This window comes from Jaculus jaculus, chromosome 1 (assembly GCF_020740685.1).
Source record: "Jaculus jaculus isolate mJacJac1 chromosome 1, mJacJac1.mat.Y.cur, whole genome shotgun sequence".
NCBI classification, from domain to species: Eukaryota; Metazoa; Chordata; class Mammalia; order Rodentia; family Dipodidae; genus Jaculus; species Jaculus jaculus.
The window spans coordinates 315,989,632-316,003,780 of NC_059102.1; the positions used below are offsets into that span (position 1 = coordinate 315,989,632).

General features: G+C 44.8%; 1 protein-coding gene and 1 pseudogene across 2 annotated transcripts in view; both read left to right on the forward strand.

Annotated features, from left to right (window-relative positions):
* Copa (COPI coat complex subunit alpha) overlaps nt 1–5,509 on the forward strand; it is a 69,298-nt gene extending 63,789 nt beyond the window's left edge. For both annotated transcript variants that reach the window (XM_004671117.2, XM_004671118.2), the window contains exons 31-33: nt 1,454–1,615; nt 4,371–4,565; nt 4,838–5,509. In XM_004671117.2, the coding sequence (XP_004671174.1) occupies nt 1,454–1,615; nt 4,371–4,565; nt 4,838–4,897 (417 nt within the window). In that variant the 3' untranslated portion in view covers nt 4,898–5,509. The remainder of the gene's footprint in view (nt 1–1,453; nt 1,616–4,370; nt 4,566–4,837) is intronic.
* A 3,457-nt stretch (nt 5,510–8,966) lies between these two features.
* On the forward strand, nt 8,967–11,185 carry LOC101601396 (annotated as a pseudogene).
* The last annotated feature ends 2,964 nt before the right edge of the window (nt 11,186–14,149 follow it).

The window sequence follows — 14,149 nt, forward strand, 5'->3', positions numbered from 1 at the left end:
GGTTTCTTTGAGTTTTTGCTGGTTTGTTCTTTTCAATTTGTTTTTGTTTTGGAAGTAGGGTCTCACTCTAGCTCAGGCTTATCTGGAATTCACTATGTAGTCTCAGGGTGGCCTCGAACTCATGGTGATCCTCCTGCCTCTGCCTCCTAAGTGCTGGAATTAAATATGAGCACCACCATGCCTGACTGTTTTTTCAATTTTTTTTATTGTTTTTTTTTTAATATTTTTTGTTCATTTTTTTATTTATTTGAGAGCGACAGACACAGAGAGAAAGACAGATAGAGATAGAATGGGCACGCCAGGGCTTCCAGCCTCTGCAAACGAACTCCAGATGCGTGCGCCCCCTTGTGCATCTGGCTAACGTGGGACCTGGGGAACCGAGCCTCGAACCTGGGTCCTTAGGCTTCACAGGCAAGCGCTTAATATTTATTTTTATTTATTTATTTATTAGAGACAGAAAGAGGGAGAGAGAGATAATAGGTGCACCAGGACCTCTAGCCACTGCAAACGAACTCCAGACGCATGAGCCACCATGTGCATTTGGTTTACGTGGGACCTGGAGAATCAAACCTGGGTCCTTAGGCTTCTCAGGCATGTGCTTTAACCACTAAGCCATTTCTCCAGCCATGTTTTTTTTTTTTTTTTTTTTTTTTTTTTTTTTTTGGTTTTTCGAGGTAGGGTCTCACTCTAGCCCAGGCTGACCTGGAACTCACTACTCACTATGTAGTCTCAGGGTGGCCTTGAACTCATGGTGATCCTCCTACCTCTGCCTCCTAGTGCTGTGATTAAAGGCATGAGCCACCACGCCGCCGATTTTTCAGCTTTTTAAGGTAGGGTCTGTAGCCCAGGCTGACCTGGAATTCACTGTGTAGTCTCAGGGTGTCCTCAAACACAGTGACCCTCCTACTTTGGCCTCTCAAGTGCTGGGATTAAAAGCATGCTCCACCATGCACAGCTACAGAGAAAACCAAACTTTGTTTTACAACCAATCCTGTTTGCTTTTTTTGTTTTGATTTTTGTTTGTTTGTTTGTTTTTTGAGGTAGGGTCTCACTCTAGCCCAGGCTGACCTGGAATTCACTATGTAGTCTCAGGGTGGCCTCAAATTCATAGTGATCCTCCTACTTCTGCTTCCCAAATGCTAGGATTAAAAGCATGCACCACCATGCCAGGTCCTGTTTGTTTTTGTTGTTATTTTTATGAAGCAGTTTATAAATGACCTTACCAGTTGTAACATCAACTTTTTTTTAATTAACTTTGTTTCTGAAAAAGAGAATGGGTACACCAGGGCCTGCAGCCACTGCAGATGAACTCTAGATGCATGTACCACCTTGTATATCTGGCTTATGTGGGTCCTGGGTAATTGAACCTAGTCCTTTGGCTTTGCAGATAAGCTCCTTAACTGCCAAGCCCAGTAACATCATCTTGATATATGCTCCTCTTTCTGTCCATTAGATGGCAGCCTATTTCACACACTCCAACCTGCAGCCTGTGCACATGATCCTGGTACTGCGGACAGCCCTCAACCTCTTCTTCAAGCTCAAGAACTTCAAGACAGCTGCCACCTTTGCCCGGCGCCTGCTGGAACTTGGGCCCAAGCCTGAAGTGGCTCAACAGGTAAATGGGAACTCCTTCAGTAACCATAGGGGAACCAGATCTCTTAAATGAAGGAGCAGATGCCCAAGATCCCTGCTTCTGAAACTAAACAACATTCAACAAAAAGGAGCTAACAGAATGCCACCCTCTGTTGACTTACTGACCTTCTTTTTGTTTCTAGAAATAAAAATAATAATAAATGAAGAGTTAAAAAAAATAATAATAGTTCATTTAAATGTGGCATTGATATGAGTGGCTTGCAACCTAAACTAGCTCCACTGCACCTGCACATAACCCCAGTCTTCCCTTAAGCTCAGATATCCTATATTGTCCTCTTCGATTTAACTTACATATTCTATTAAGTATTCTTGGGCAATGAAATCCTGCTTTAACCCTTTTTAGGGCCCCACCCTGATAATCTAATCCCCAAACATGGTATAAGATTGTGGGTTTAAATTAATGGAGCTGTGTGTGAGTGTGTGTGTGAGGGAGAGCAAGAGAGAATTTTTGAGATTTCACTTTGTATTCCAGACTGGTCCTCAAACTGCTATTCTTCCTGTCTTAGCCTCCTGAGTGCAAGGATTATACATATGTGCTACCATGACCATCAGTTATCAATGACACTATTAAATTTTTACATATAGTCTGGGCGTGGTGGCACATACCTTTAGTCCCAGCAATCAGGAAGCAGAGGTAGGAGGATTGCTCTGAGTTCAAGGCCACCCTGAGACTACATAGTGATTTCCAAGTCATCCTGGGCTAAAATGAGACCCTATCTTAAAAATAAATAAATAAAAACAAAGCTGGGGTCTGGAGTGAAGCCTAAGGACCTGGGTTCAATTACCCAGTACCCACTTAAGCCAGCTGCACAAAGGTGGTACATATGTCTAGAGTTTGCAGTGGCTAGAAGCCCTGGCATGCCCACTCTCTCCTTATATATGTCTGCCTCTTCCTCTCTCTCAAATAAATAGAATATTTAAATAATTTCATTTCATTATCTCTATCACACCTTCCAAGGCTCAGGGTCCATTGTGGAAGAGGTGGCAGAAAGAATGTAAAAGCCAAAGGAAGGATAGGACTCTTTAAAACATGCTCCTCCAGTCACAAAATGGCCTGGATATCCATGACCTCACCGTGCCTGACACTACTTACACAAGACCATCTTAATAGAAGGAAAAGATGGGCTGGAGAGATGGCTTAGCGGTTAAGTGCTTGCCTGTGAAGCCTAAGGACCCTGGTTCGAGGCTTGGTTCCCCAGGTCCCATGTTAGCCAGATGCACAAGGGGGCGCACGCGTCTGGAGTTCATTTGCAGAGGCTGGAAGCCCTGGCACGCCCATTCTCTCTCTCTCCCTCTACCTGTCTTTCTCTCTGTGTCTGTCGCTCTCAAATAAATAAATAAAAAATTAAAAAAAAAAATAGAAGGAAAAGATGATGACATCAAAATAAAAGAAAAACTGATTGAAAGGGGGAGGGGATATGATGGAGAGTGGAGTTTCAAAGGGGAAAATGGGGGGGGATTACCATTGGATATTGTTTACAATTAAGGAAGTTGTCAGTATAAACTTAAATAATAATTTCAGGAGACAGAGATAGGATTGCCATGAGTTCGAGGCCAGGCTGAGACTATAGTGAATTTTTAGATCAACCTGGGCTAGCATGAGACCCTACCTTGAAACCCCCCCCCCAAAAAAATTGATTTTCATACATCCTGTAAAGAGCATGGGACTGTATTCATGTAATATAGTTTTTTGTTTTTTGTTTTTTTTTCTTTGGTTTTTCAAGGTAGGGTCTTGCTGTAGCCCAGGCTGACCTGGAATTCACTCAGTAGTCTAAGGGTAATATTGTACTCATGGCGATCTTCTACCTCTGCCTCCCAAGTGCTGGGATTAAAGGCATTCACCACCACGCCCAGCTAGTTACTTTTTTAAAATTTGAGAAAATGTGAAAGAGAGAAAGAGGTAGATAGAATGGGCATGCTAGGGCAATCTCTCTAGCCCTAGTTGCTTTTTTGTTTGGTTTTTGTTTGGATTTTGACGTAGGGTCTCACTCTCACCCAGGTTGACCTGGAATTCACTATGTAGTCTCAGGATGGCCTCGAACTCACAGTGATCCTCCTACTTCTGCCTCCCGAGTGCTGGGATTAAAGTCATGCACCACCATGCCCAGCTTTGTATTTTGGTTTTTTTGTTGTTGTTGTTTTGTTTTGTTTTGGTTTTTGTTTATTTTTATTTATTTGAGAGTGACAGACAGAGAAAGAGGGAGAACGAGAGAGAAAATGGGTGCACCAGGGCCTCCAGCCACTGCAAAAGAACTCCAGACGCATGTGCCCCCTTGTGCATCTGGCTAACGTGGGTCCTGGGGAATTGAGCCTCGAACCGGGGTCCTCAGGCTTCACAAGCAAGTGCTTAACCACTAAGCCATCTCTCCAGCCCTGTATTTTGTTTTTTGAGACAGAATCTTATTGCTCAGGTTGGCCTGTGACTTAAGATCATCCTCTTGGCTCTTGAGTCCTGGGATTATAGGTGCCACCACACCCAGCATATAGTGGCATCTGGCATCAAAGATCATTGGATATGCTGGGTGTGGTGGCACCTGTAATCCCAGCACTTGGGAGGCAGAGGTAGGAGGATCATTGTGAATTTGAGGCTACCTTGAGACTACAATTACTCCAGGTCAGTCTGGGCTAGAATGAGACCCTACTTCCAAAAAAAATCATCATATTTGTTGTGTGCTACTTTCTGGCCTCTTAAGTAAAACATTCCTACCCTCACCTAGACCAGAAAAATCCTGTCTGCCTGTGAGAAGAACCCCACAGATGCCTACCAGCTCAGTTATGACATGCACAACCCCTTTGACATCTGTGCTGCATCTTATCGGCCCATCTACCGTGGAAAGCCAGTGGAGAAGTGTCCACTCAGTGGGGCCTGCTATTCCCCCGAGTTCAAGGGGCAAATCTGCAGAGTCACCACAGTAAGTACTGTCTTTGAAACACAGCTTGGATATTGAGGGGAGGGAGAGAGCAGGAAGCATACGGTCTTGACTACTGTGTCCTCGCCCTGCTCCTTGAGGCGGTGACACTGAGAACCAGGGCTTCCCCCCTACACCTCACCCTCCCACCCCCGCCACTCCACTTCTCAGAGACAGCCATCCATCTGATTGCTTCCTGAGGGGAATAGGGAGTAAGCGTTCCAGGATTCCCAGTTTCACAGATCTCTGACTTGGCCCTGTTTCCTCTCCTACAGGTGACAGAAATTGGCAAAGATGTGATTGGTCTGAGGATCAGTCCTCTTCAGTTTCGCTGAGGTGCCCTTGGGTGTGGGAGTGAAGCATCTGTTTTCTGCCGTAGTCTGTCTTTATCATACTCACCCTCCCTCCCTCCCTCCCTCCCTCCCTCCATAGCCACCCTCAGATTGTTGACCCTTGGTGCTCCCTAACACTTAGTCCTTTTCCCTTCTGTGGTGAATCAGAATATCCAGACCTGGCTTTGTTGTTCTGAGAACCTCTCATCTTCTTCAGGTGACTACAGTTGTGGTCATGGTTGGCCTTGCTGCCTTTGTAGCTTAGGTCTTTCAAGGATCAAATGAAAACTTTCTGATGGGCATTGTTAATAAATTCCTCAGTACTTATTCCTCCCCTCCCCCCCCCACCACCACTTTTGCTTTCTTTTTACTTAGAAGGGAGCAAGATGTAACAAGTAAGATGCAATTTTTACTCAGCCACACCAAATTCCTAGCTATATCCCCTTTTCCTAGGGTATTTCATTCCCTTGATAAGTACCATCTGTGTGCCCAAGCACTTAAAGTCTCAGAAGAAATCATTTGGTTTTACAAAATGCAAGCCACTTGTCATTGATTTGTCCTTTACAGCCATTGTTCTCATGTTTTATTTCTTAAATAAAATAAATTTCTACAAGAGCTTCCTAGCTTGCCATTCATTTCTTGAACACTTTCTTTTCATGTAGCTACCACACCAAAGCAGGTAGCTTTCCTTCAATAATTATTTATTTTATTTCTGTTTTGTTTCCAGTTGGAAGTGGGAAAAACCAATTCAATTATGAAGGATGCATCTTATTCCCTGGGCACAGGCAACTGTGATGGAAATAGCTACTTACCTTTGGTCTGGATGCTTTCACATTATGCTTAAATAACTGTGGCTAGAAATGTTGTTAATATATGTTTTCCTGCCCAATGAAATATCTCCGAATTTAGCTAAAATAATCAGGCAGATTCAGAAGTTTTATTCAAGCTTGTAACTTGGTGTCACTGTGGGTAGATCCTAGGGTCGAGCCCTAAGATGTGAAGGCGGATCTTAGTTTTCAGACTAAAGATATACAGAATGCTTGAGCTCTGCCTGGGGTTCTGGTGTGTGCTTGCTTATGGTGTTGTTGGTTTTTATCTCTGCATGGACTTGTGAAAGGCGGCCAGCTCCTTTTACCATCATGGAACTTCCCCTGGATCTGTAAGCTTCAGTAAATTTCCTTCCTTCCATCACTGTGTCTAGTCTGAAGGTTCATCCCAGCAACATGAAGCTCACTACGATAGCTAGAGAGATAGCTTAGATGTTGAGGAGCTTATCTACAAAGCCTAACAACAGAGATTCAATTCCCCAGTGCCCATGTAAAGCCAGACGCACAGGGTAGCACATGCACCTGGAGTTCATTTGCAAGAGCTGGAGGCCCTGGTATGCCCATTCATGTATTCTGTCTTCCTCCCTCTCACTGCTTGCAAACACATGATTTTTTTTTTTTGAAGATTATTTCAACCTACAATTCAAGAAGATACAGTTCGGCCAGGTGTGGCACACACCTTTAATCCTAGCACATGGGAGGCAGAGGTAGGATTGTCCTGAGTTCGAGATTACCCTGAGACTGCATAGTGACTTACTTAGGTCAGCCTGAGCTAGAGTGAAACCCTACCTCGAAAAAAAGGAAAATTTAGTTCATCATGATGGAGAAGCAGGGCAACAGGAACATAAAGCAACTGGTCCCCCTCAGCTTTCAGTCAGGAAACATCAGTAAATGCTGTGCCCAGCGTGTTTTCTCCTCTTTATTCAGTCCCTATGCAGGATGGTGTCACCCACAGAGGCTGGGCCTGCCCACCTCCATTAACTAGTCTAAAACTCTAGCAGGATCAGAGATTTGTCTGCTACATAATTCTAGACCCTATCAACTTGAAAGTCAGTATTAACCATCACATGAACTAATACATTATTGAAGGAGAAAAATAACTTAAACATTTTTTCTTAGTATATATGTGAAGCATAGACCTAAAGTACTATTGAGTAGTAAAAAGCAATTCACTATTCCATTTATTTTTATTTTTATTTGTCTGCAAGTAGGTAGGTGTGTTGGGGGTGGGCAGGGCCTCTTGCCTCTAGAAATAAGCACCAGTCACTTGTGCCTTTTCAAAAAAAAATATTTATTTAGGGCTGGGCATGGTGGCGTACACCTTTAATCCCAGCACTCAGGAAGCAGAGGTAGGAGTGTCACTGAGTTTGAGGCTACATAGTGAATTCCAGGTCAGCCTGGGCCAGAGTGAGACCCAACCTCGAAAAAGAAAAAAAAAAATTTGCACGTGTGTGTGTGTTGGTGTAACTCATTGTGCCTGGCTTTAGGTTCCGATGGGATTCTCCCTGTGTCGGGCTGTAGTTCACAGACCACTCTGCATAATGCTAACGGCAGTTAGAGGAATCACCACGTTGGGTTGTTATGATGTACTGTGTTTAGTCACTGATTTGTGAAAAATGAAAACATCGGCAGCAGGTTGTTCAGGTGACAACTCATTTTCTGCTTCTTTGAACGAACATAACCTTTGTGCTTCTTCGAGTTTCACATAACTCTCTGGGAAGCACCTGCCTGTACAAAAACAACAGGTGACTCATCATCTGGAATCCTTACCAAGGATCCTGGCTCCTGATGTAAAATTGGAGAATGTAGCTGGGCGTGGTGGCACACGCCTTTAATCTCAGCACTTAGGAGGCAGAGGTAGGAAGATTGCCATGAGTTCAAGGCCACCCTGAGACTACAGAGTGAACTCCAGGTCAGTCTGGGCTAGAATGAGACCCTACCTCAAAGCAATAAATAAATAAATTGGAGAATGTCTAGTCAATGTCCTTATGGAACAATGATGACTGAGCAACGTGTCATCTCTGTAGTTGGGCATCTCTACCATTGTGTGTGCATGACAAGACCAGGGCTTGGAGTCAGTCAGCTATACACTACAGAAAAGAATCATGCTTTTCTGGTTGGCTCTGTCTGGATCTAAGTGTGCCATCCCCAGAATCTTCCATGGCAGATTTCATACAAACCAAAGAGGGACAAGGGCCTACACAGACTGCTGAAGTGCTGGACAGTGACCTGAAAGCCCCCACCCACCCCTGCCCCCTACCCCCATGAGCACCAATGGATGTCATCCTCGTGTGCATCACTGCACTGTGATGTCTTTACTCTCAGCCACATTCCTGGTTTAAAAAAAAAAAAAAAAAACAAAAAAAAATGGGTTCTCAGTAACTCTTGGTGGGGTCTCTGCATCTCCATCTAATTTTTTTGTGATTTTCCTCCAGAAACACTTAAGCACATGGAGCCTTAGCTAGTGCTGGCCCCCTTGAGGAGGGGAAGCCTCCTCAAGGCACCAAGAGAGAGACTGATATTTGTACTTCTGGCTAGGTTTGAAACTAGTAGTGGGCATCTTTTTCCAAGGGGATCTTGGTCACAGACTGTGGAATGTCATGAGTTGAGGTTGTCAGGGAGCTGAAAGGGAGAAGGGATGGCATGGTCCAGAGGCAAGCCTAGTCCTGGCTGCTCCTGTTATTCTGAGGACGGTTCCAGCTGGGCAGGAGTTCAGTCAGCTGTGTCAGGACCTGGTCCTGCTCCTTCACTGTGTCCAACAGGGCAAGGACAACTTCTGTCTGGGATGTGACCATCTCCTGCTCCTCACAGATTTCATCTAGTTGATGTTTGGCCAGTTTCACCAGCTGGTGGGCTTCCTTTGCCCCATGGACACCATCCTGCACAGGTGCTGGACTTTCATTTACAGCCTGGGTGGCTTTGATTTACTTCAGGGCCTATGAATCCTTCCAGTTCACCCTCCTAGGTGTGAACGTGGGCTCCTCAAGTTCCACCTCACACTGCAGATCCTTGCTCTCAGCCTCTTGTCCAATAACACCTTGTTGTGTGGACAGCCAGGTACATGCAGGGCTTATTCGTCTCCATGGTCTCCTGAATGGAGAAGTCCACCTCCTCGTTCACCTGCTGCAGTGGAGATGCTACCTACACCTTCCCCAGCACCATTTCTTCCTTCCTTCTTTCTCTCTCTTGTCATGGCTCTGGCTTTTGTTCTACCAGCTTGGCAAGCCTTGCCAACATGCCTACAGATGAATCCTATGGGCATTGAACATATCTTCCACGAGGAGGATCTATGCCCACAAGTCTGTTGACATTAGAATGCCATGTTCCAAAGGTTACCAAAGGAGGAAACTGCTGAACTTAAAGACTGAAGTCATATGGAACTCTGGTGACTTCCCAGCACCTTTTTTTTTCCCCTCCGAGGAAAGGTCTCACTCTAGCCCAGGCTAACCTGGAATTCACTATGTAGTCTCAGAGTGGCCTCAAACTCATGGCTATCCTCCTACCTATGCCTCCTGAGTGCTAGGATTAAAGGCACATGCCACCACACCCGGCTTCGAGCACCTATTTCTTTTTAATTTTTATTTATTTATTTATTTATTTGAGAGCGACAGACACAGAGAAAGACAGAAGGAGAGAGAGAGAATGGGCGCGCCAGGGCTTCCAGCCTCTGCAAATGAACTCCAGACGTGTGCGCCCCCTTGTGCATCTGGCTAATGTGGGACCTGGGGAACCCAGCCTCGAACCAGGGTCCTTAGGCTTCACAGGCAAGCGCTTAACCGCTAAGCCATCTCTCCAGCCCCCAGCACCTATTTCTGACTATCACTGTTCTCATTATTTTACATGTAGTGGACACACACCATGAATTAATATAGCCAGGCGTGGTACTGTGCGCTTTTAATCTTAGCACTCGGGAAACTGAGGTAGGAAGATCTACTTGAGTTTGAGGCTAATTTTGGCTACAGAGTGAGTTCCAGGTCATCCTATGCTAGAGTGAGACCCTGCCTCAAAAAAATCAACTACCAGGGCTGGAGACATGGCTTAGCGGTTAAGCACTTGCCTGAGAAGCCTAAGGTCCCCAGTTCGAAGCTCAATTCCCTAGGACCCATATAAGCCAGATGTACAAGGTGGTGCATGCATCTGGAGTTCATGTGCAGTGGCTGGAGACCCTGGCACGCCCATTCTCTTTCTCTCTTTCTCTTTCTCTCTCTGTCACTCTCAAATATATAAATAAAAATAAACAAAAAGAAAAAAATAAAAAGAAAATCAACTACCAGCCAAGCATGGAGGCACATGCCTTTAATCCCAGCAATTGGCAGATAGAGATAAGACGATCCCTGTTGAGTTCAAGGCCACCCTAAAACTACATAGTGAATTCCAGGTCAGCCTGGGCTAGAGTGAGAAGCTATCTCAAAAAAGAAAACAAAATAAATAAGTAATTGAAATAAAATGAAACAAGCCTGGCGTGGTGGCACGCCTTTAATCCCAGCACTTGGGCAGCAGAGGTAGGAGGATCACTGTGAGTTCAGGGCCACCGTGAATGGAATTCACATAGTGAATTCCAGGTCAGCCTGGGCTACCATGAAACCCTACCTTTGAAAACCAAAAATTAAAAAAATAAATAAGGGCTGTAGAGTTGGCTTAGTGGTTTAAGGCACAAGCCAGATACACAAGGTGCAGCATGTGTCTGGAGTTCATTTGCAATGGTTAGAGACCCTGGCGGGCTCATCCTCTCTTCCTCCCTCTCTCTCTCTTTCTGTCTCTCTCTCTCTCTCTGCCTGTAATAAATAAATAAAAATAAAATATTTTTTTAAAGAGGATGGAGCATGGACCTGTGAAGGGAAAATGGGAGTGGGGAGGGGATTATCATAGTTTATTGTCTATAATATGGAAGCTGTCAATTTTTAAAAGTTAAGCTTTTCTGGTATTGCAGCCCAACCAGCTGCCACGAGTGGCAGTCTCTCATGACACCCTGTACAAGGTGGTGCTGGAAGTCCTGCATGGGAACCAGCCCAAGCGCAGAAAGTTTCTAGAGATGGTGGAGCTGCAGATCAGCCTGAAGAACTATGACCCTCAGGGATCAATGCAGTGGACAATCCTCCACATGGCTATCAAGGCACTGAAGAAGCTTAACAACAAGAAATGGGTCAAGAAGCTGGCCAAGGAGTATGATGCCTTTCCAGTGTCTTGGATCAAGCAAATCCTACGAATCCTGGGCCCAGACCTGAACAAGGCAGGCAAGTTCTCTTCCCTGCTGACTCATAATGAAAACATGATGACCAAAGTGGGAGAAGTGAAGTCCCATCAAATTCCATATGAAGAAGGTGTTGTGTCTGGCTATTACAGTTGGTCATGTGAAGGTCACCTGGCTGTCAATTTCTTGGTGTCATTGCTCAAGGATAATTGGCAGAATGTCTTGGCTTTGTACATTAAGAGTGTCATGGGCAAGCCCCCAGGGCTGTTTTAGAAGCATCTTAATAAATCCATATGCTACCTTTTAAAAAAAAGTTAAAAATAAATAAATAATAAAGCCGGGCATGGTGGCACATGCCTTTAATCCCAGCACTCGGGAGGCAGAGGTAGGATGATCGCTGTGAATTCGAGGCCACCCTGAGTCTACATAGTAAATTCCAGGTCAGCCTGGGCTAGAGTGAGACCCTACCTCGAAAAACAAACAAATAATAATAATAATTAATTAATTAATTAATGAAAGGAAGGAAGGAAGGGAGAATGAAGACAGAAACAAGAGGAGGAAGGGGGAGGTTTTCTCAGGAAGGCTTATTCGTTGCAATGCAGATGTACTGACCTCTGAGGAAAACAGGCTGGGAGTGAAGGGTGGGGCAGGGGTGTGGGAAGCAGTAAATCTGCTGCTACTATATTTGAATTATCCTTTGCTTAATCCAAAGTCACAAAAACACTTTTCCTGTCTTACATTGACTTCTAAGTTCTTAGCCTTCAGCTTGACATTTGTTTTTTAAGGCATGCACCACCACACCAAGCACTATTTATTTAAGAGAGAGAGTGAGAGAGAAATAGGCAGGTAGAGAAAGAGAATAGGTACGCCAGGGCCTCCAGCCACTGCAAACGAACTTCAGATGAGTGTGCTCTCTTGTGCATCTGCCTTACATGGGTCTTGGGGAATCTAACCTGGGTCCTTTGACTTTGCAGGCAAGTGCCCTAAATACTAAGCCATCTATTAAGCTCTGGACTAGGAGCTGGGGGTACATCAATAAACAACAGTGAAAATCCTTACTCTCTGTCTTAGATTCTATGAGGGTGGGGAGAAGGCAGGCAATTGACAAGTATCAAGTATGTGCAAGTCAGGTTGTGCTGCCCCAGTGATAAAAGCTTTTATGTTGTTTGGGTTTTCAAGGTATGGTTTTGCTCTAGCCCAGGCTGGTGTGGAATTTACTATGTAGTCTCAAGTTAGCCTCAAACTCACAATGATCCTCCTACTTCTGCTTCCCAAGTGCTGAGATTTAAGGGGTGGACCACTACACCTGGCTAAGAGCTTTTCTAGGGAATGTCAATTGAGTGGGGTCCAGATGAGTAAGAAACCGGGCAGAAGATAAAACAATAACTTCTCCATGTTTACCCTTCATTCATTTCAGAGACAGAGTCTCACTAGTAGTCCAGGTTGGCCTTGGACTTTGCAATTCTCCCGTGTCAGCCTCCCAAGTATGTGCTCCCATGTGGAAGCTTAGTAATTCCAGTTTGAGATAGGCATGGCAGTCCATGCCTGGGATCCCAGCATGACAGAGGCAGAAGTGATACAAAAACTTTGGGTTCCTTGCATGCCAATAATGCCAATGTATGATAATTTGGGGTGTTCCCAGACCCTTGTCTGATGAATTTGAAGAATGAGATCCATGGACCAGAGGATAAGGTTCAGATTTTTATTATAGCTTAAAACTTTAGGAGGATGAAGAGAAGAGGGTTTAAGCCTAAAACATAAGAAAGCAAAGAGGGAGGAGCTCTTGCCAAGGAAGGTAAGAGGGGTGTTTGAGAAGCCAACCTTGAGAAGCAAATATGTTTTTGTTTGTTTGTTTGTTTTCCAAGGTAGGGTCTCACTCTAGCTCAGGTTGACCTTGAATTCACTATGTAGTCTCAAGGGTGGCTTCGAACTCATGGTGATCCTCCTACCTCTGCCTCCCAAGTGCTGGGATTAAAGGCATGTGCCACCATACCTGGCTCAGTAGTCACACTGCCCCCAAAGAAAGTGTGACTATGAGGAAGACCATGCTGGCAGGTTGGCAGTTTACTACAACAAAGACCAGATTTTACAGTTTGGACAGCGATCTTAGGTGAGAATCAGAGTTCTTGTCTTCAGAAAGGGTGCAAGCTTGATCTGGAAATCTTTTCTGGAGGTGTCACACCCAGGTTTCTGCAAGCTTAGTGACATTTCCTGATTTTAGTCAAGGAATAAAAAAGCATTCACATTTGGGATTCTCTCACTCTGACAGCCTAGCCAGTTTCTGTCTCCTATCAGAGGCAGGAGGAAAAATAAATTGTAGGCCAGCCTGAACTACCTAAGACCCAGTCTCAAAAGCAAAAACAAAAACCCCCAACTTTCCAGCTTAATCCTTCCAAATGAAAGGGAAAATAGACAAAGCAAACAAACACCCACACACCTAGGTAAAGACCATGAATTGAGCATTCTGGGAGGAGGATAGAGGATTGTAAGTTCAAGGCCAGTTGAGATTCAAAAAGACTGTCTCAAAAGTCCAAAAGAGCCAGGCTTGGTGGTACATGCCTTTAATCCCAGGGAGGCAGAGGTGGGAGAATCACCTTGAGTTTGAGGCCACCCTGAAAGTACATAGTGAATTTCAGGTCAGCCTGGGCTAGAGTGAAAAACCACAAAAAGGGATGGGGATTGGAGAGATGGCTTACAGGTTAAGGCACTTGCCTGCGAGTCCAAAGGACACAGGTTTGATTCCCTAGGACCCACACAAGCCAGATGCACAAAGTGGCACATGTATCTGGAGTTCATTTGTAGTGGCTGGAGGCCCTGGTACATCCATCCCCCCCCCCTCGACATATATATATGCTCCTCTCTTTTTCTCAAATAAATAAAAATAAATATTAAAAGATGTCATGGTTGGAACCCAACCGCTCTCTAACTGGACTGGAGGCCCGCTACATAGGAGGGAATACATCCTTGATATTGAAAACCTACAACAAGGGTAGCCATGAGCCCTAGGGATGTAATGTCTGCTGCTGCCTAGCTAAATGTATATACTATGCTCAGCAAAGTGCCCAGTAAGCACTTCTCTTAATGTTCATACCCATATATTAATGCTATTCTCACTTTTGGTAGAGAACCTTCTCTTTTCAGATGGCAATGACCTTGGGATGACTCAGAAGGTATCATGGTGCTGGGAAGAAGTGACAGAGGAGTGCTCAGCACTGCAGTATCTCTATCACACTTTCC